Consider the following 19,505-nt stretch of genomic DNA (forward strand, 5'->3'; position numbering starts at 1 on the left):
GGCCTAACTTCTTGCATTTTCCTTACCACGATACAACAATGTTTCACTGAATAATAGCAACATTTACTGTCATCAAAAAAGTAGGGAACAAAATAAAATATACATGAATTATGAATACAGCTATATAATCATGTGTAATCTGTGAATGACACATGATGAAGATGCACAACTACATTACCCGTGAATCATTGCAGTTACCAAGGTCCGCCATGTTCTAGGAAATCCGTTTGTTCGTGGATTAGAATTTAATCCGAGAGAAGAGGGAGAGAGTCTGGACGATTCAGTGGGTCACGTCCAAACTGGAAGAAAGAGAGAGAAAACAAAACAAAACGAAGAGGCATTTAACTGGAGCAAAAATAGACTAGAACCACAGATGAGTGCTTTGTGTTGTATAAGTAATAGCTTCGGTTTTGGGAAATTAGACTTTTCTCTATACTACTTGCAAGATTTTTCTTGTATTTCCTTGCTTCGTTGATTCATCCCTGACTGAAAATTGACAAGCAGCTGGGCAACTACCAACGAAGGACAGATACGGAAGGAAAATACAAGTTTAGGGTTAAAGCGGGCTCCCCTTTCCCCTCCCCTTTCAGAGTTAAACTGTTAAATGCAATATAGACATCGCATCCCATTTTGGGTTGTCCTGTGTCAGACAACGAATATTAGCCACATTGGTAATAGCCAAACGTAGCTAGCAGAGGTTGCTAGCTGAATTAACTAGCTATCGCTAGCTAGCTACGCGGAGGAATTATTTTTTCGAACCAGAGGAAATTTCAAGATGTCTGGAAAAGAGCAGAACAAACAGTCAACCACCGAAAGGCTTGTCAAAGGTAAGATTATCTTGTGTTCTTGTTTTGATCGAAGAGCTTTTTATGAGATGCATTTTATTTTGAATACTGGCTAACGTCAAACTAGCTAGCATTATGTGACTCTTGAAGTCAGTCAGCTAGCTGACCGCAGTAAGTTAGCTATCGTTAGCTAAGTGGCAATGTTGGCTAGAATTATTAGTTGGCCGAGTGTCCACTCCTCGGGAGTGCAGGATGCCAGTTACCCCTGTGTTACATATAGAACATATTTAGTTCTTAAGGAAAAGGTAACGGATATTTTGCGTGGATCATGTTTTTTGTGTGTAAACCGATTTGCATTGCATCTCCTATTCTCATTTCCTTAACAGAAGATGCTAGCTAGATGACTGTCTGACTAGCTACTTCATGAAATACGCGCCTGCATCGGTAGTCCGTTCGGAGTTAAAGTTATCTATCCTGGCTAGCACGCCAGCATCCCGCTCTTATGAATTTAAATATTATTTCGAACCTCCTTGACGTATTATGATTACTGTTTTTCTCCAGACTATGATCGGCATTGTGTGTTCGAGACTTGGACAAGATGGCTTATGCAGTTTTGTTAGCTTTAACGTGTGTCCTTATCCGTCGTTGTCCGAAACGGAACAGCATGCATGGTCAATGTCATCTCTCTCCCTCTGCGCGGCTGAATTCCAGGGGCTCTTCAGTCGTAGTGGGAGAATAAAATATGATTGTAAACTCTTGTTGACGCTGTTATGCTGAATGCGTTTAAACATGCTATCAATTGGCCTTTAAATTAATTTAATGTATTCACATGGATGCTATGCTACAGTCGTCGTGCTCTCATTCACATCCAACAAGTATCTTTATGAATTTGCATGCGAGGGCTAGTACTGTTGGATGTATCAGTGGTCCGAATACTGTTGACAATGTATGGGTGTGAATATTAAAGCTTATTTCTGGTCGAGCATTGGTATGATGCTTGTTCTCCTTTTTCAACCCGATGCCATTTTGAAGTGTCAGTGCGGATAGACCCGGACTCATTGACCATTAGGTGTTTTCAGACAAAATTTTCTTCGGTAACGTAATGCATATTTTTTCTGCTCAGAATATTTTTACATGTAGCACGGTAAATGGATCTGCATTTACCTGTTCCTTTAATCTCAAAGTTATTAGGATACTGAACTACAAGATCAACATTACTGCATACCACCAACATGGTAATTGTTTGTGATGCAAGGAGTGTCTTATTTTCTCTGCAGTCAGGCACCCTTAGGCTGTTAAAAAGAAGAAAAGAAAGCACACTGACAGTTGCCACCTAATAAGTAGACTGACATTTTGCCTTGGAGTTGTAAATGGACTGAGGCAGACATTGTTAACCAGGACCCTGAGAAACTTCCTTAGCCCCAGGGATGAGCCATGACCCCCGGATCCCTAATTGGATTGTTACATCTTAGGTGGTGGAGGTGTAAAAGGAACATGGGAGCCAGGGTTCTTTTGATTAAAGCTGGCCCATCCTCTGGCACAAGGCCAGCTGAGCTCCCGGAGTCCCTCACCAGTCTTCTCTTGCTAAGAGCGTAATTGATTCACTAATGAGTTGTGCTTATGGCTTGTAGTGTGGAGGCTTGGACACTAGTTGCCACATAAGGCTGCAGAGGGCAGAGTGTATGCCCCTCTTGTTTGAGAAGAACTCACTGGACTAAATGGTATCTCTAATAAGCCATGTTAAACCAAGCCCTAGTAAGCCATTTTGTCGTGCCATGTGGGTGATCCCAGAATCCAATGCAATGCAATGCAAATGTCAGGGGGGAATTTGTATGTCATTACTAGGAGTCTTTTGGGAAATCTAGTCACATTGCATCCCTTGTTAATGTTGCTACCCCAATGGCATGGAACAGTCCCTTTGGTGTTAATGATTTCATTGATTAATTTACCGATTAATTGGTTGGGTACAGGGGTATGAGTAGCACGGCCAAAGGGTGCGGGGACAGGTCTTGATGTGTTTGGGCTTGATGCATAAAGAGTGCATCAAAAGGTTAGCTAAAGCTGGCTTTTTTTTCATGAAGTGCTTTTGTAATTATTCATTGTGGCCACGGTCTTGGGAATGGTGGTTTTTGAGTGGTTAGTCATGATCAGATACCATGCATGCACATTCTACAAGTTGCAGCCAGTTACAGGCACGCACACTAGTACCATGGTTCCAGTGAACAAAATGTGCAATCGCTGTTTGCAATGCATGTGCTGTTCCCAGCAGAGGCAGGTGTTGTAGTGTTCCACGGACGACTGTTGGTGACTAATTTGGGGTTTGATATTCAGAATTGTGTAGCCACATGCAAATGAGTCCTACAGACCTGCTTGGAGAGCGGGGGTCCCTGGGCTGTCGTGCACACTTGAAAGCTCTACTCGTCCACTTGGGCCCCGCTTGGCTGGGTTAAGTGCTGTTAAATGCTTTTCAAATCTGCCAGTTTCTCTCCATGACTCACTCTTTTTCTTTTCTTTTCCCTTTTTTCTTTTTCAAAAGCAGTGTCACGACCAATTTTGTTGTGCATATGCATTACCATTTCAAACTAGGTGTGAATCATACAGAGAAATTACAGTGTAGGCCTGGTGGTCCACCATGGTGGGTGGTGATGGACTCTCCTGAAGCAGTGAAATCGGATGCTTTGACACAAAAAAAATTTTTTTCTACAGGTGCTTTAGTCCATAATAGATGTTTCCTCTTAGCTAAGCATGCAACACATTAAGAGTGGCCTTGCATGTGTCAGCCCTGCAAGAAGAGAACATGCAGTAATCCTCCCACACTCCAGATTCCAACTGCACCACCTGCCAATCCTATCCAGTGTGCTTTCAATGTGAACCAACTCCGTGGATAGCCAGCATGACAAAGCCTTCTGTTCCTGGCTTTCCCCCTTCATACGTGCAGAGAACCCTATTGGTGGATGGGGCATCATGCATGTCTAAATGCTGCAGTGACAACAATGTGCCACGTCAGGTCCCAGTGTAAATCCTGGTGTTTTCTGACCTTCTGGCTTATTTACAGATGGTAACAGGAGACGCTGGTCCAGCACCACCCTGCCAGTGTAATTACTTGGCCCTCATACATGATTAAATCTTGCCGTGGCCCTGACCAGGGAGCCCAGGGCCCCACCGTCCCAAATAGTGTGACCTCTGGTCTGCCACAGAATTGTCACACACACACACACACACACACCAGCCTGACAGCCCTCAGGACCGTCTGGAGCTGACGTCAGTTCAAGATGGTCCTGTCTCAGCTCCAGATTTTTCAGAGGCTTTCACTGATTGAGTTTTAGTCATGGAGCCCAGCAAGGACGAGATCAGCCTTAATCACACAGAGCCGCCTCCAACTCTTCATAAGACTTGGTAATCAATAGGATTGATTGTTGAGGCGATGTCTGTACTCAGATGGGTTAAATAAGTATTAAGTTAATAGTAGTGAAATGTGCTCCCCCTGATTGCTAAGAGATTTTCGCTATTGCGAATGCTAACTGCAATTGCCAGGAGAGTAGATCCTCTTTAGGGCTTTTCTCTTTGCCACATCTGTGGTTGCACAGTGAGCTAATTCTGTCAACATCTGTTGTGCACCCAGATGAAGTTAAGCAACTGCTGCAGAATTTCATTGTTGTTGAACCAGCAGTCTGAATTATGTTTTATGTTTATGGTATTTGGCAGATGCTTTTCGGAGGGAACATACAGTATGTCAACACTACATTATTAGTTAAAAATAATAGTTTATAATAGAAGTCTACATAAGCATAATAACAGTAATAATAACAATATAAATAATAAAATCATTGAATATTTTCTTAACAAAAAGCATAAACATACAAGCCATAACTCTGTAAGAGAATAAGTTAAGTGCAGGCTCAGTCTTCAAACATTTCTTAAGTTTCAAAACGATCAAAAGAACGTAGAACATTCCAATGCATTGCACCAACAAGTAATCACAGAGGGAAAGTGTCTTGACCGTGACCTCGTAGTCTTAATGGATGGTCGACATAACAGATGCTCATCCAAGGACCGCAGTGGTCGAGAGGGGACGTAGAGCAGGATCATGGAATTAAAGTAGCAAGGTGCATATCCAGTGTCCTATAGGCCAAATTTAGGGATTTGAAATTTGTTCTGGATGCTATAGGAAGCCAGTGGAGTTATGTGGATGTCTTTGGCTGCTGCATTTTGAATCCTCTGTAATGGTCTCACTATACAAGCAGGTAAGTCAGCTAACAATGCATTGTAATGGTTCAGTGTGGAACGAGCCATGGCCTGCACAAGAAGTTGTGTGGCATGTTGTGTTAGATAAGGTCTGATGGACATTTGACTGAGTTGGTGATGGTCAGGAGAGTGGATAGAAAAGGCTGTAGTATTATCCCTGTGAAACCTGTTTGACCAAAAGACCTCCGATTCCAAAATTTTGTTAAATCATTGTTTGTTGTGATTCCTTTACTGAAAAAAATGGATGAACCTCCTGTAACTAGGCTACTTAATTATACACTGCCCTGCCAAAAAAATCGCCACTTGGATTTAAATGAGCAAATAAGCAAGAGCGTTTGATTGGTTAATTACGACAGTGACTAATATGGTTAATCTGGCAACATGTTATTTAATCTTATGCAGTGAATACCCTCTCATTTCTTAAACACCCATGTCCGAAGACATGGTCATAGGAGATCGCTGAAATGACAAACTGGATCAAGAATTGTCCAATGCATTATTTAAATACATGTATGGTCTGGAAGGATGGTGCCAAATAATGTGGTCGGAAAACAATCTTGAAAGACAGTGAAACCTTCGACGTCAGATCATAGAAAATTGATAGTAGAACTCACAGCTATGGGGCGATGTTGATATTTGTTGGAGAGGCTGATCGTAAAGTTTGCTAGGGAGCATAAAGATTGGACTCTGGAGCAATGGAGAAAGGTCATGTTGTCTGAGTCCTGATTCACCCTTTTCCAGAGTTATGGGGATGTCAGGGTAAGAAGGGAAGTGCATAGCCCATCATGCATAGTCCCTGTTGTGCAAGCCTGTGTGGGGGCAGTGTTATCATTTTATTGTCAGATAATGTTGCTGAACATTGACCTGACAACTCCATATCTGCTGACTACCTGCATATTCTTGAATTTCCCCTAGGGATCAATAAAGTATATCTATCTATCTATCGAATGACCAAGCTTTTCCAATCAGTGGATTTTTTTCTTTCCTGATGACATGGTCATATTTCACAGGCAACAGTACCTGGATTCATAGGGCTGTATGATTCACGGAGCACGAGACATCTTTTTCACACATGGCCACCGCAGAGTCCCAAGCTTAACCCCACTGAGAATCTTTGGGATGTGCTGGAGAAGACTTTATCCAGTGGTTTGACTCTCCCATCCTCAACACAAGATCTTGGTGAAAAATGAATACAACTCTGGACTGAAATAAAAGTTGAGACATTGCATGAGTTTATCGAAACAATGCCATGGCAAATGCATGCTGTAATCAAGTAATCAAAGCTAAATAAAAGCAGTCCAACAAAATATTAGAGTGCAACTTTTCTTTTCAGACATTAAAAAAGTGTTATTGTTCAGGCAGTGTTTATCCAGTCTTCTCTGGATTTTCTCTATAAGAGTGTGATGCTTAACTCTGGTGTTTAATTGTACATCCACCACAAGTTGGTTATTTTGATTGGCTATCGCTGTGCTTCTCTGGTGTGGAGCCTAGAGCTTGTGGCTTTTGCTGTGTTTTGAATCAAAAGAAACTTGTTACTCAAAAAGACCTAAAAACGTATGTATTGGCATGCTGTCAAAGTATTAGCCTAATTATTTAAAAATGCAATGCAGCTGCATGATTTTCATTTTCAGCCATTCATAGCATATCTTCTTGATCTTCAGCCTAAAAGGACGCATTGTAACACAAGTCTGCTAAGCGGTCATGGTTTTGCATTGCTTACCTGTAGCTCTTTGCATTTCGGTGACTGCTGTGTGGTGCTCTCGTTTATGTCAGGGCCAAAGTAATCGCAGAGCTAAGCTATTCTCTCTTCCAGCAAAATTCTTGGCATTTCCAGAATGAGTTAATGGCGTGTCATGGAGAGGAGAATTGAACCAGTTTAGCTCTTCTCAGGAGGCCAGCCCGGTCGCCTGAATCTCGTGTGACCTGCTTTTGTTTGAGGCATGTCGAAGGGAGCCTGCTTCAGGGGGGACAGCCCGCAAAGAAGATTGATTAAAGTGGAGTGTCTGACTGGTGGAGGACTGTGGGCCCGACGAGACACGTCGAGTGTGATGTCGGGAGATCAATAGCGGCTGCACTGCAGCAGTGTCCGCTGCTCGGCACATCAGCTGCTTTCTGACGCCTGTCAGGTGGCGCGGGCCTCGTCCGACAGCACCTGCTGTTCGGCTCACCTCACACCACCACACTAACTCTTATGGGTTTCCAGCCAACTCATTGGCATCCTTAATGTGCACTCATGAAAATTTGGCTGAATAAAAATTTGAATTGGCGCGCGTTCGGTTATAATGCAAATTAGAAATGGACACTAAAAGGAGGAGTTGTGTTCAACAGAAACGCCTGATAAAATTGCAACAGATGCAAATTTATGTGTTTCTATTAACCTTAATTACAGTATACCTTATTTGAATAAGGAGTTAATCCACCCCACTAGCAAATTGAATGTTTATTCACATTAAAACAGTTTTATATGGATTTCAACCATATCCAGTCAGGAGTTCTTATTGGTCAAAATGTGTCTTAAAGTTGGATGGCTTTGTTTTGGTTTTTCAACAGCTACAGGGCCCTTAGCCAAAATGTGGAGCTGTGTTGTGTGTACCTGTGCGCTCGTACGTAAAAATCAGGACTTGATCAGCTGTGTGGGTTTGGCGGGAGTACACAGCATTGTGTGGGCTCGGCATGGGTCTCAATTTGGCCTGGCTGACAGGCCCGCCAGGTTGAGAACGAGCCGTCATCCTTGGGGCAGTGGAATGAGATTGAGCTGTCCGAGGAAGCGGCATTGTGTGGGGGAGGCAGTCAGACGAGCTGGTTTTGAATGGTGCTGTCAAGTTGGACAGCTGCCCATTTGGTAGTAAAATCTGCCCTCTTCCGTGAACGAGCCCGGCGCACATGCAAATCGGCCCTGTTTAAAGCCGAGGAGCTCCCATTCGCCATTCAGTGTGCGCGCAGACCCTCAGGCAGATGGTCATTTTGATTTTTTTTTTTTTTTTTTTTTTTTTTTTTTTTTTTTTTTAAGTGAGCTAAGGCAAATGAGCAGGTGTGCCTTGGCCACCCCCTCAGGCGTTATGGCTGGCTGGCTACAGCACACCATTTTCACTTCCTCTTCAGTTCACACAGCACCGCTACTCTACTGTACCACCAGTAGATGAGTGAGAGAGATAGATAAAGATAGGCACTCTCCAACAACCTCTCTCTCTCTCTCTCTCTCTCTGGCATGCTGTCATCTTGGTTCAGTGCATAAGTCAATCATTCACTGGTTTTGAAAATGCGCCTCCTGAGAGCAGGTTGGGTCTGAACGCCCCCCCCTTAGCCTCCTGGCTTCTCCTCCTCCTCCCCCCAGCGCCTCAACTGGCTGCCTGGCATTGAGTGCAGTGGCAGAGGTCCAGGGCCGCATTCCTGCCCAGCCCCCGGTGTTGCAAGCAGGGGTAATTCCCCTGCATCGCTGTCAGCTGGAGTCCCGCGCAGCCTGGCCTGCCAGTGCCACACCGCGGTGGAATGCCTTACCTATATATTCCTGCTGCTCAGAATAAACTCCACATCCCAGAGTGCATGACGACGTGTGTGTGTGTGTGTCTGTCTATCTATGTCTGCGTCTGTCTGCTTGTATGCACGCTGGCTCACACGTCAGTGTGCGGCATAGGGATGTACACTAATGCATGGACCTCTTTATGTATGGCTCTTTCATATGTGCCTTGTGCATACTAGCCACAAGGCACCAATCTGCTCTGCTGCGCTGCATTAAACAAACAATGTCTGAACCTGCTTTCCCATGCCTAATCCCTGGTTCTTAGTGCTTGCGCAAAGCTTACAACCTCTTCCCTGGTCGGCCCAGCTAGACCTCAGGATATTGCTGCGGTTTATTTATACACCGACCTCCCTTCCATAAGGCCCAGCAACAGCAGCTCTGCCCTCCACCCATCACCACCACTGCCCCTCCTTTGTGGATGCCCATGTTGCTGATGGGGGTTGCGGATGCTGCGGTGGCCATATGTGTGTCCATAACGGACATCATATCTCCCCCCCAGGCCCTGCCTTCAGCAGCTGGTCTGGCCATCCCCCATCCATTTGCCTGGTTGAGTTGCCATGGACGTCTAGAAGACACTTCAGGGATGCAGGCAACGAGGCGCAGCATCGCACACTGCAAGGGAGCTCTGGTGTCGAAGATAGTCCCATGGTGACATTTGCAAGCCGAATATGGCTCATGGTAAACCAGGGCACTAGCAGTGTACTGGTAGATCATCATATTGTGGCAGTGTATTACACTCTTGCCTGTCTTAAAAAAAAAAAGACTGATTCGTAGATTGGGCTCATTGCTTTCAGCAGTGCCCTCATTTAGCTGAAACCCTTGGATAAGAAGTGTCAGAATTAAAATGTGCCATCATGACCACAAACCTCACAGAGGAAAAGGAGAGACTGCTGATCCTGTGCAAACATTTTACACACACACACTGTCTGAACCTGTACTCAAATCAGGGTATGTTGTGCCCTGACACTACGCTTTCCCCACTGGTTTTCTGTGTTGGCATCCTGTGCTTCATGCATTAGGCCAGTGCCACCCAAACCCTTAGGAGGCACATGGGGGAAAAAAAGACCAAGGTAGAGATGTCTTGCCGAGACTCTTCTTCCCCTTTGAGTCAAATTCAAACATTCACTGTGTTGGCCTTTTGCCTCAACCTGTTACACCCACTTTAGCAGATGCAAAAGAAACATTTAAACTGGGGTGCATTACCCAAAACCATAGTTGCTAACCTGTTAGCAACTTAGTTGGTTGGCAATGGGAAATTGCATTGCAACCAACAAAGTTGCTAACTTAGTTAGCAACTATATGGTTTTGGGAAACGTGCCCCCTGGCTAGTGGATCTACCTGCTCTCCGAGATATAAATGAGTTAAATCTTTGTGCACTCAACATCCCTCTCTGTCTGGTTCTCTCCTCTGTGTGCAGCGGTGCCGTACCCTCCTACTACGCGCCTGTCCATGAAGGAGCTGTACGAGGATGGCAAGCCCAAGGTGGAGCTGCTGAAGAGCCACCTGGTGAAGGAGGGCCGTCTGGAGGAGGAGGCCGCGCTGCGCATCATCAACGACGGCGCCGCCATCCTGCGGCAGGAGAAGTGCATGCTGGAGGTGGAGGCACCCATCACAGGTACACCAGCACCAACCCCCACACACACACACACAGACAGACAGACAGACAGACAGACACAGACAGACAGACAGACACAGACAGACAGACAGACACAGACACAGACAGACAGACAGACACACACAGACAGACAGACAGACACAGACAGACAGACAGACACAGACAGACAGACAGGCTGTCACACTCAGACAATGGTCAGACATGTTTTCTTCACCCCCAGAACAGCCCATTGGTATATTTGTCTACCTCAAGCATACCACGTATAGCTGACGTTCTGCTGCATATAAGTGCATATCACATTACGTTCATGCTTTCTGGCCACAAAATGGTTAGCCAATAATATTCTCTTCCTAATGATAGTCACTCAGTGGCTATCTCTATGCCTTCACCCATTCTCCCATCACATCAAGCTGCAGTCATTTACACCAATTGCATTCAACATATTGCATGCTGATGCAGCATGATGCATTAACATTCTGGCCGTGGGCTAATTATGCCCCTCTCTCACTCCACTGCATGTCTTAATGTCTGCACAGTCGTATACTACACACAGACAGCTGCATAAACTCGAGCTGTCAAGCTCTGTGACACTCTTCTCCCAATTAGACACAATACCAGCAAACGCAGCAAAGCAAAAAGCATTTGGATGGCCAAGGGGCTTGTTTCTAATTGCCTACTAATAATATTACCCTCTGAAGACCATCTCTGAGCTGATGGGACAGGCAGGCAGACTGTGGTCATTCAATGACCGGGGAATAGACGATCATGTTGGTTTGCATTGGACGGCGATTGTATTACCCCCCACGGACCCCTGATGTCCTTGGCGCTGCCACATGTGCTAGGGGGGATTTAAGTCCTCTGAAGTCCACAGGAAACCCCAACAGTCCTTCCCAACCCCCCTCCCCGCTGTGCTCTCTGAGACCCCTGCACACACTAACAGGTGCTGGGGGTAAAAATGGCTCCGTTTGCCCTGCTCCCTAGCGGGTTAGTATTAGTAATGCTCACCCCCAACCCACGCCCAGGCTGTCAAGGCCAAGGCCTCTCCCTGACAGCAGGCGCCCCCTCGCCAGGGAAGCCCCCGCCAGGACCGAGGGGGCGGCCTCACGGCTCTTCTTACAGATGGTGACATGGACCTGCGTAGCCTCTCCATGAAGACATGGGAGCTTTACTCGCCATCCGCATGCTCTGTGTCCTCCAGCCTGCGTCAGGCCCGACCCCCACCAACTTTGCAGAGAGACAAACATCAGCTTTTGTTTCCTCCCTTGGGAGCCTGTGTTCATAATTAGTTGCTGCCGTTTTGCCCCCTTTGCTCCCCTTGCCTGTGACTCAGATAGATGGAGGTGTAATTAGAAATGTTTGCTTACCACACACAACCCACAACGGTTTGTCCACATCCTCAGAGCTCTTCTCACCATTCTGCAAGCTCCCCTCAACATTGTGTTACTGTTTGACTGTCCCGGGCCTTTTATTTATTTTAGTTTTTTTGATGGAATTGTTTTTTTTTTTTTAAATATTTCAAGCTGATTATAAATAGAGATGCACCGATAGATCGGCTGGTGACCGGATCGGCCGATTTTCACGCGTGATCGCCATGACCGGGCGACCTGGCCGGTCAGTCTGAGACATGCCGATTTTATGCCGGTCAAATACACTCGCGGCGCTGCAATTGTAACAACACCCAGCTGAGTTTGCAAAGTTTGAAGAAGCTAGCAACCAGGCCAACACTCAGGGCTGGATGTAGGGCTACAAAGAAAGCTTAATAGGCTACTGAGTTTTTCTATGCAGCAAACGCTGTGCTTTTACCATTGGCCTACTGCGTGGAATTTACTAAGCTGTCACTTCATTAGGCTATGTAAACATCGCTCATCACCGCCCGTCACTGCCGCTTAATTGCGCGTGCCCACAGCTGAACCACAAGCCTGCTGAACGGAGATAAACGATTGCGACATTAAAAATAATCAAAGTTTAGCGATCATAGGCTAGGCTACATAATCAACAAGCAGCGACATACAGTAGCCCTAGTAGTGGTTTTTCTTAAAAAAATACTCTAGGCCTAACTATTTACTGCACGTGAGACTAGGGCTATGCCTTAAAATACCCTAGTCTAGCAGATTGAGAAGTGGATGTCGTCTGAAAGTGAACAAATGATAGCCTATTAGAAAGGCAAACAAACGTTAAAGTTGCTTTTGACATAGTAGCCTACAATGAAGAAAACTGATGCTCTGAATACTGAATCAGCCATCTCTGAAAGTTTCTATAGCCTAATTGATGCATTTAACCAGAATTTGGATTTAATTTTTTTCACTGCAAAACAGACGTGCACTGTTTTCATATGGTGGAGCACCTGATCGCTATTAGCACTTCTCCCCTGTGTTTGCGTGATAGCCTAGGCTACTACCACTTTTCCTCGCCTCCCATAAATTCATCAATGCATATGAAAATATGTTACATGGTAGTATTTTCAAATGTATCATGAAAATTGTTCTTAAATCTTTAGTTGGATATTGGATGTGAGAAGCATAAAATGGGTGTTCCATAACTTAACTTAATCCATAATTTGATACTGCATCTGAAGTTAGACAAGAATCTTCTTAGAAAAAGAACCTGTCTGCTCACCGGTTCCATTTTTTTTAACAGCCATTTCATCATTGATAAGTTGATTACACGTCTATATTAACATGTTCTATCAAAGAAAAGATAGAAAATAACTATTTGTGTGTTTGCTGTAAAATGGTTAGAAGAAATGAAATCGGAATCGGCTAAAATCAGTATCGGCAGGTCAAACTCTATGAAAAATCGGTATCGGCCCAGAAAATTGCAATCGGTGCATCTCTAATTATAAAAGCACCAGGTTTGGGAATTTATCTTTTTAGTAAATGCACCCTGTCCCTGGGGATTTATTCATGGCCTTCTGCTCCGACAAAAGCTAGTGTCTCAGTAACCAGTGATGACAGTCAACATTGATCAACAGATTATGACATCTTGTCAACAACCATAATTGTCTCATTCGGTGGATGTTCGCTCCATGGTGTTGATGGTGCACGTCAGCAAACCGCAAATGACAGGCCAGCACTGATGCGTTTTTATGACCTCCCTAGTTGCTAACGCGCGTCTTTGTTTGTTTTTGTGCACGCAGTGTGTGGGGACGTTCACGGCCAGTTCTTTGACTTGATGAAGCTGTTTGAGGTGGGGGGCTCCCCCAACAACACACGCGCTATCTCTTCCTGGGGGACTATGTGGACCGAGGCTACTTCAGTATCGAGGTAAGTGTCACAGAAAGTACACCATGACCAACCACAAGATGCCTGTGCACACAGACACGCACACACAAACACTTTCACCCATATTGGGCGTCTGCACTGCCTACTATATTAGAAACTCCTTGTAGCGGCTCGCTGAGTGCAGTTAGTTCAGCTGTGTTTCCTCTTACTCTCTGTGGCTTATTTCCTGTTATTAGCTTTTTGATAAGAGGAAAAGAAAGTTAGCAGAAAGGGCCCCACCAGATAAGTTGGTGGGTGTGCTTGAGAAAACCATCGCCTGGTTCCCTCAGTTTTAGATCACATGCCCAGATGGGGCATCTGAGAGAGCGGGAGGAGCAGGGAGAGGATGCCAAGCTGGAGCACCCGGTGGCTGCGCTCGTGTTGTCTGACTAATCGCTGTGTCACCTCCATTTCCCCGCCACGTTATGGTGGGGTGGGGGTGGGGGCGTGAGTTGGGGCAGGAAACCGCAGACGTTGCTCTCTCACACACACACACACGCCTCTCTCTCTCTCTCTCTCTCTCTCTCTCTCTCTCTCTCTCTCTCTCTGGAGAGAAATGACTGCCTAATACCTGTCTCATAACTGGGCTAACTGACAGCTCGTCACGCAATTGTTCTGCTTTCACTTTGAAGCAGGCGTCAACGTTGCGGTCATCACCTTTTTCTGGTTGGTGACTTATAAGGTTATTTGGCTTACAAGGTTTGTTGAACGCGCAAGTCTGTACATGGTGACATTTTCATTTCAGTACTTTGTACTTTTTTGTTTTACAATTGCTCATTTTTCAATAGCCTATGGCTGCTCTGTCAAATGTACTCATGAAGTGACTTCCATGTATCTCATTTTATAGAGCAGTTCCTGTCTGGTGTGAAGAGGAAACTCATTAGTTGGAGGTAGTTCCTCATACACACTATAGGCTGGTATTTTACTGGTATGTGACACTTGCCCTGCTGAGTGGAGTTAACATGTTCTTGCAATGAAAAAAAGGGTGTGAGAGAAATTCTGGAATGGTGAGATTTTGAGTTTGCTGCTCAGGTCCTCTCTTCCGTCTCCTGAAACTTGAGCTCACCCTGATTTGGCCGACGTGGTTGCCACCCTGTGAATAATTGGCTGTTTTGCATATCTGCAGAAAATGTCCCGTCCTACATTATTCTCTTTTCTTGCCCACCCACCTCGACCTAACCTTGGATACACTCCCCAGTTTGATTTTGTTCGCTCAGGTCCTCCCCTGCAGTTTCTCTCAAAAGCCTCTACTGTGGCGTTATCTCAGGAATGCCCTCCAGGTGTAGGCTTTAGAAGGGGGGTGGGGGGGAATCTCTGTGTGTTGTGTTCTTGCGTAGTATGAAGTTTCTTGTCACCCCTATGTCGAGGTTCATTTTTTGTTGTTGATAAGGCCTTGCCAGGCTCGAGAAGGGTGCATAAAGGCATGTGGGTTTTTTTTTTTTTTTATTATTATTTTTATTTTATTTTTTTATCGCTTCAGGGGAAATGGCTGTGTCGTGCATCGCAGAGTAAACCTATTATTCTCAAGTGAATAGTTTCATTATTTGAAGAAGTGCCAAAGGGCGGTATGCCTGATCATACCGCTATGCGAAACCAGAGAAGCGTCTTTGCTCGCCGTCACAATTTCTTGGAATTTCTGACCAGTCGCCCTCTAATACAGTAATCTCTTGTAAAGCACACTTAGTTGCCGGGCGACCAAGGAGCATTGCCCTAGTGAAGCAGAGCACCAAAGTGCTCTAGCCTTCTAAGAGAAGCCTCGTTTTCCAACGCCGCCATTCACAAACACCGCCATGTGTCTCAGGTTTTATTTATTTTCTGACTGCGCGGCTTGTAAATCCTGTGTCTCTGTTTATGGCTGCCGTCTCCCTGGAAAGGATCCTCCGTCACGGAGCAGTTAGAGGCATTCTGCGAAATGAACGAGGCGTGGCCTGACTAATGGGACATCTCCAGGCCGAGGAGATGCAACTTCCCTTCCTGCCGTGTCCTTATAAAAGTGACCGATGACTCATTCCCAGAGCAGTCTTTCTCGGTGAGGGATGTCTTTAATGTCCTGTAAGTGTTAGTGCATTCAGGAGGTGCGCATGCACAGACACAGGCAGTACTCTGCTGTCGACTTGGGCTCTTCCTGTTTAGTTTGGCTTTATGGGTGTTGTTGAACGCTTTGGACTGAATGAGGGTGTCTGTTTGCGTGGCTGAAAAGGGCATTTGCTGCTTCTCTTCTCACTGCGCCGTGGTCAACACCACCTGCAGGCAAAGTTCAGGGCACCCAGGCTGAAATGTCACAGTTCAAAGAGGTGGCCCAACGGCGAAGTCGGGGTGTAGACACAGACGGCCACTCAGTGGGACGTAGCGGTCACGTGGAGCTTTCTAAGAGCGACTGAGAGTGAGGACTGACCACAACAAAGGCCTCGTGCCTGGGTGCCTTCCAGTACATCACAGGCGCACCCCCCTACGTGCAGAAAGCTTCAGTCAAAACTCACCAGACCCTCTCCTCTCTGAAACCAGCCTTACCCACTGGCTACTCAGTACCACCCCAGGGACAACAGAGACAGGACTCTGGTGCCCTGCTCTGTTCAGCCCCCCTCAATCCCCCTCTCCTGGTCCTCATGTTTTAACAAGAGACTTTGGTCAAAAAAGGTATTTGCTGACCTTTTCAAGTCGAGCCCATCTTTACTATTTTTCATGCAGGTATGGCTCTGTTAGGTTTGTAGAGATGAATTATCCCCAACCCCATCTTTTGGTAAATGTACACAGCTACTTAAAGCTCCGATGTCACCCATTTGGTGTCGTCGCTCTGAGACTCAACCAATTCATTATGATCCATACACGGTAAAAATAATGATAAATTGGCATATGTAGGTGTATAGGCTATATTTAAAACATTTGGTATATGTTTGGACCACTGATTAAGGTGGATACTCAAATGTTGAGTATGTTGAGTATGAAATCAGTGTTGACGGTTGAACAATTTTTTATCTTTGCATTCTTTTGTACAAAACAATAACATTCAGATGATAAAACGAAATTTAAACCGCAGGTCAAAAGTATTTTAGTTGACGATCGCTGAATCACTGTCAGCATCAGTGTTATCACTCAATAAGCGGATGTGATTAGACCTGGTTTCTAGTGTAGCCTTCTGACTTTCGCCATAAACTGAATTCACATAGATAAGGAAACGTAACGGAAACATGTTGCTCAGTTTGAGCCGAAAGTTGCAATTACATTTGGATAGGGCTGTAACGATATGCGATTCGAAACCGAAATCGCGACACTTATATCCACGATACTGTGTCGCGGTGTGAAAAGGCAGAACCGCGACACATCCTTTCTGTTTCACACAGTGCTTTGCAGCTTACACGGCCGCATAAGCAACACACATCTCCCGCTTTATTTACCGGTAGCCTAGGTTGTCCAAAAATAAATAAATAATTTCATACCTCTCATTGCTTTTATTGTAGACTATTTGTTCAACTTTACCAAACAGTTTAGAAGTAAACCCCCTCTCCTTGCCCTGCTCTCTCTCGTTCTCCCTCCCTCTCACTCTCCCTCCCTCTCCTGCTCAATCAACACGCGTGGCTCGGCCAACACAACCAAAATTAAACATTCACAATCGTGAAAGCAAGGACGCATAGAAGACGACTAGCTAATTTACTATTAAATCCGCTTAGCATCATTAGCATGCTGCACATATTTGTTTAAAACTCTTGCATTCAAGTTGACTGATCATCTCAATACCAATGTTTCCCCAAAAGAGCCTGTCCCAAGGAGAACAAGTAGCCTAATACCTTGAAACTTAAACACACATGGGGAAACTGAACCGACCAATCTGTAGACTATGATAAGCTAGCCAACTGTACTTTGTTTACAATATGTCCAGGCTTCAACCAGACAGCTGAATTAAAGAGGTAGAGTTGTAATAAAAATAGTAGGCCTAGGCCATAGGCTAATCTGCATAAAGTGTGCAGTCATAAATATTACATTCAGTAAAATCGTTTTATATCAGGATATAAAATAATACAGATTATACTATATTGTTATCCTCTGGTGTTCTACAGTATGCTATTAAAATGTTATTTAATAAAATGTCTAGCCCCCAAAAAAAAAAAAAAAAATAAAAAAAAAAAATAAAAATCTAGGTTCGTATCGAACCGTGGGTAAAAAATCGTGATACCGAATCTTGAGGTTCGTGTATCGTTACAGCCCTACAGTTGGATGTTGTTCATGACCAGGTCATGAACCAGGACATTAGACACAACCCATGGATTGAAAGGGATAGCTGCTCCGGTTGCTGCCATCAAATACTTCGGCATTCATGACCTTCATAGCAGAATGCCAATGGTGTCAAAGGTGTGTGTGTCCTAGTGCTGTAGCCTAGTTGTTAGTCCTGCACTTGGTCATCCACAGACATCCTTTGTGCACCAGTGGTGATGTACGGTGAACTAATTTGGTGACATTAAATAATGTTACGTCAAGTAGTGCTTACTTTCACTTTGGCTACTCAGTGATCATAATAACCAGCACCATAATAACCAGCTGTTTGACTTGACCAAGACATAGTCTCACACTCACCAACACACAGGAAATGGTGAAGGCTTCCGCCCTGCTTGCACGTGTACTCTGGTGATAAGAAGGGCCGAAAGTGTGGGCAGTAGGCTGAGCGAGTCAGTGCTTGCTGCCGCTGCCAGACCTGAGCCACCGCAGTGGAGATCAACTGACTGATTGGTCTACAGGTCACGTGTGTGTGTGTGGTGCCGCTGTGCTAACAAATGACCCACTCCGCGCTCTGCTGGTCTCTTGGCCACTCCTAATTTTTAACCTGTCCCTCCCTTGAAGGCAGCCGCCAATCTCATGATTGGCCAACAAGAGTTGTTATCAGGTTGCAGTTATAGATCCTGCTCGCTCATTTTCTTTCTCTATGCGGTGTGTGTGCAGTGTTTCCCCTAGAATTTTTCCAGCAGCGGTGCTGTTGATCGTAGGACCCCCAACCCCCAAAGAAAAATTTGAAAAAATTACTCCTTAAATGGTGACTTTTGGTGGATTTTGTGAAAGAAATGGACAGATTGAGTTACAAATTATGACAGAACCATCAACACAAGCATGATTATTGCAGTACTTGAACAGGATTATTCATGTTTTTTTCACCTTTTTTATTTACATTATTAGTATTGGCCACTGTACACTGTAGGCCACTGTACAAACTATTACTATTTAGAATATACAGTGCTGTGCATAAGTTAAGACATTTATATATAATAGCATTTATTTATTTACGATACATGATGCATTAAAAAATAATTGATGTCATTTTTTTTTTAATTAAGGCAAAATATGTTTTTTGTTCCTCCCTTTAGTCAATTTCAGCATGGGTGTCTTAACTTTTGCACAGCACTGTATAAACTATATAAACTTCTCTTTCATGTCATTACACTGTATTGGTGCTGTGTAAGTCGAATTGAGTGCCTGTCACTTTAATGCCGTGACGGCCCGCCCGTGACGCTTGGTTGATTCTCACGGTTTTAAGCTAACTTAGTAGCGTTGTTGTGCATGGTGCATAAGAATATGTGGATGAAATTAATTATGTTTCCCATGTCATTTGTTAAAATAAATGGTCAAAAACTCGAAGAAAATCTATTTTGGATTATAGCAGATAAGTGTCTTGTATCATATCTATAATGTTGGTGAGCTCTACAGGAATTACAAACTATCTTGGATGTAAATGGTTGCGTATCCTATTACTCAAATTCAATTAAACCCACCAATAGGCTAGCTAGACCTTAGTTTCACAGCCTAGGTATGTTAGCAACACAGGGCTTGAAAGCATTGCCTGTATCACAAACAAAAACGAAACGATGCGTGGAATTTATCTAGGAATAGGCTAGGAATAGGCTAGGAATAGGCTACTGAAGGTTAATTTGGAGCTATCTAACATACTGTAGTTTAATTTGGTTCCTTGGTTAAAAGGAATTGCATCTGCTAATAAACATAAACACAAACAAGCGTGATCTCCTGTGGAATCCCTGACTGTGCCTTCAACGTTAGCCTACTGTTATTCGTTGACATGAAACCTGAACGAACGGCAG

General features: G+C 44.6%; 1 protein-coding gene across 1 annotated transcript in view; it reads left to right on the forward strand.

Moving 5' to 3' along the window:
- Positions 1 to 234: 234 nt before the first annotated feature.
- ppp3ccb (protein phosphatase 3, catalytic subunit, gamma isozyme, b) overlaps positions 235 to 19,505 on the forward strand; it is a 33,797-nt gene continuing 14,526 nt past the window's right edge. Inside the window, 4 exon segments of the mRNA XM_048259239.1 lie at positions 235 to 827; positions 9,968 to 10,165; positions 13,302 to 13,372; positions 13,375 to 13,428. Coding sequence (XP_048115196.1) covers positions 776 to 827; positions 9,968 to 10,165; positions 13,302 to 13,372; positions 13,375 to 13,428 — 375 coding nt within the window. The 5' untranslated portion in view covers positions 235 to 775.

This window comes from Alosa alosa, chromosome 12 (genome assembly GCF_017589495.1).
Source record: "Alosa alosa isolate M-15738 ecotype Scorff River chromosome 12, AALO_Geno_1.1, whole genome shotgun sequence".
Classification (NCBI taxonomy): Eukaryota; Metazoa; Chordata; class Actinopteri; order Clupeiformes; family Clupeidae; genus Alosa; species Alosa alosa.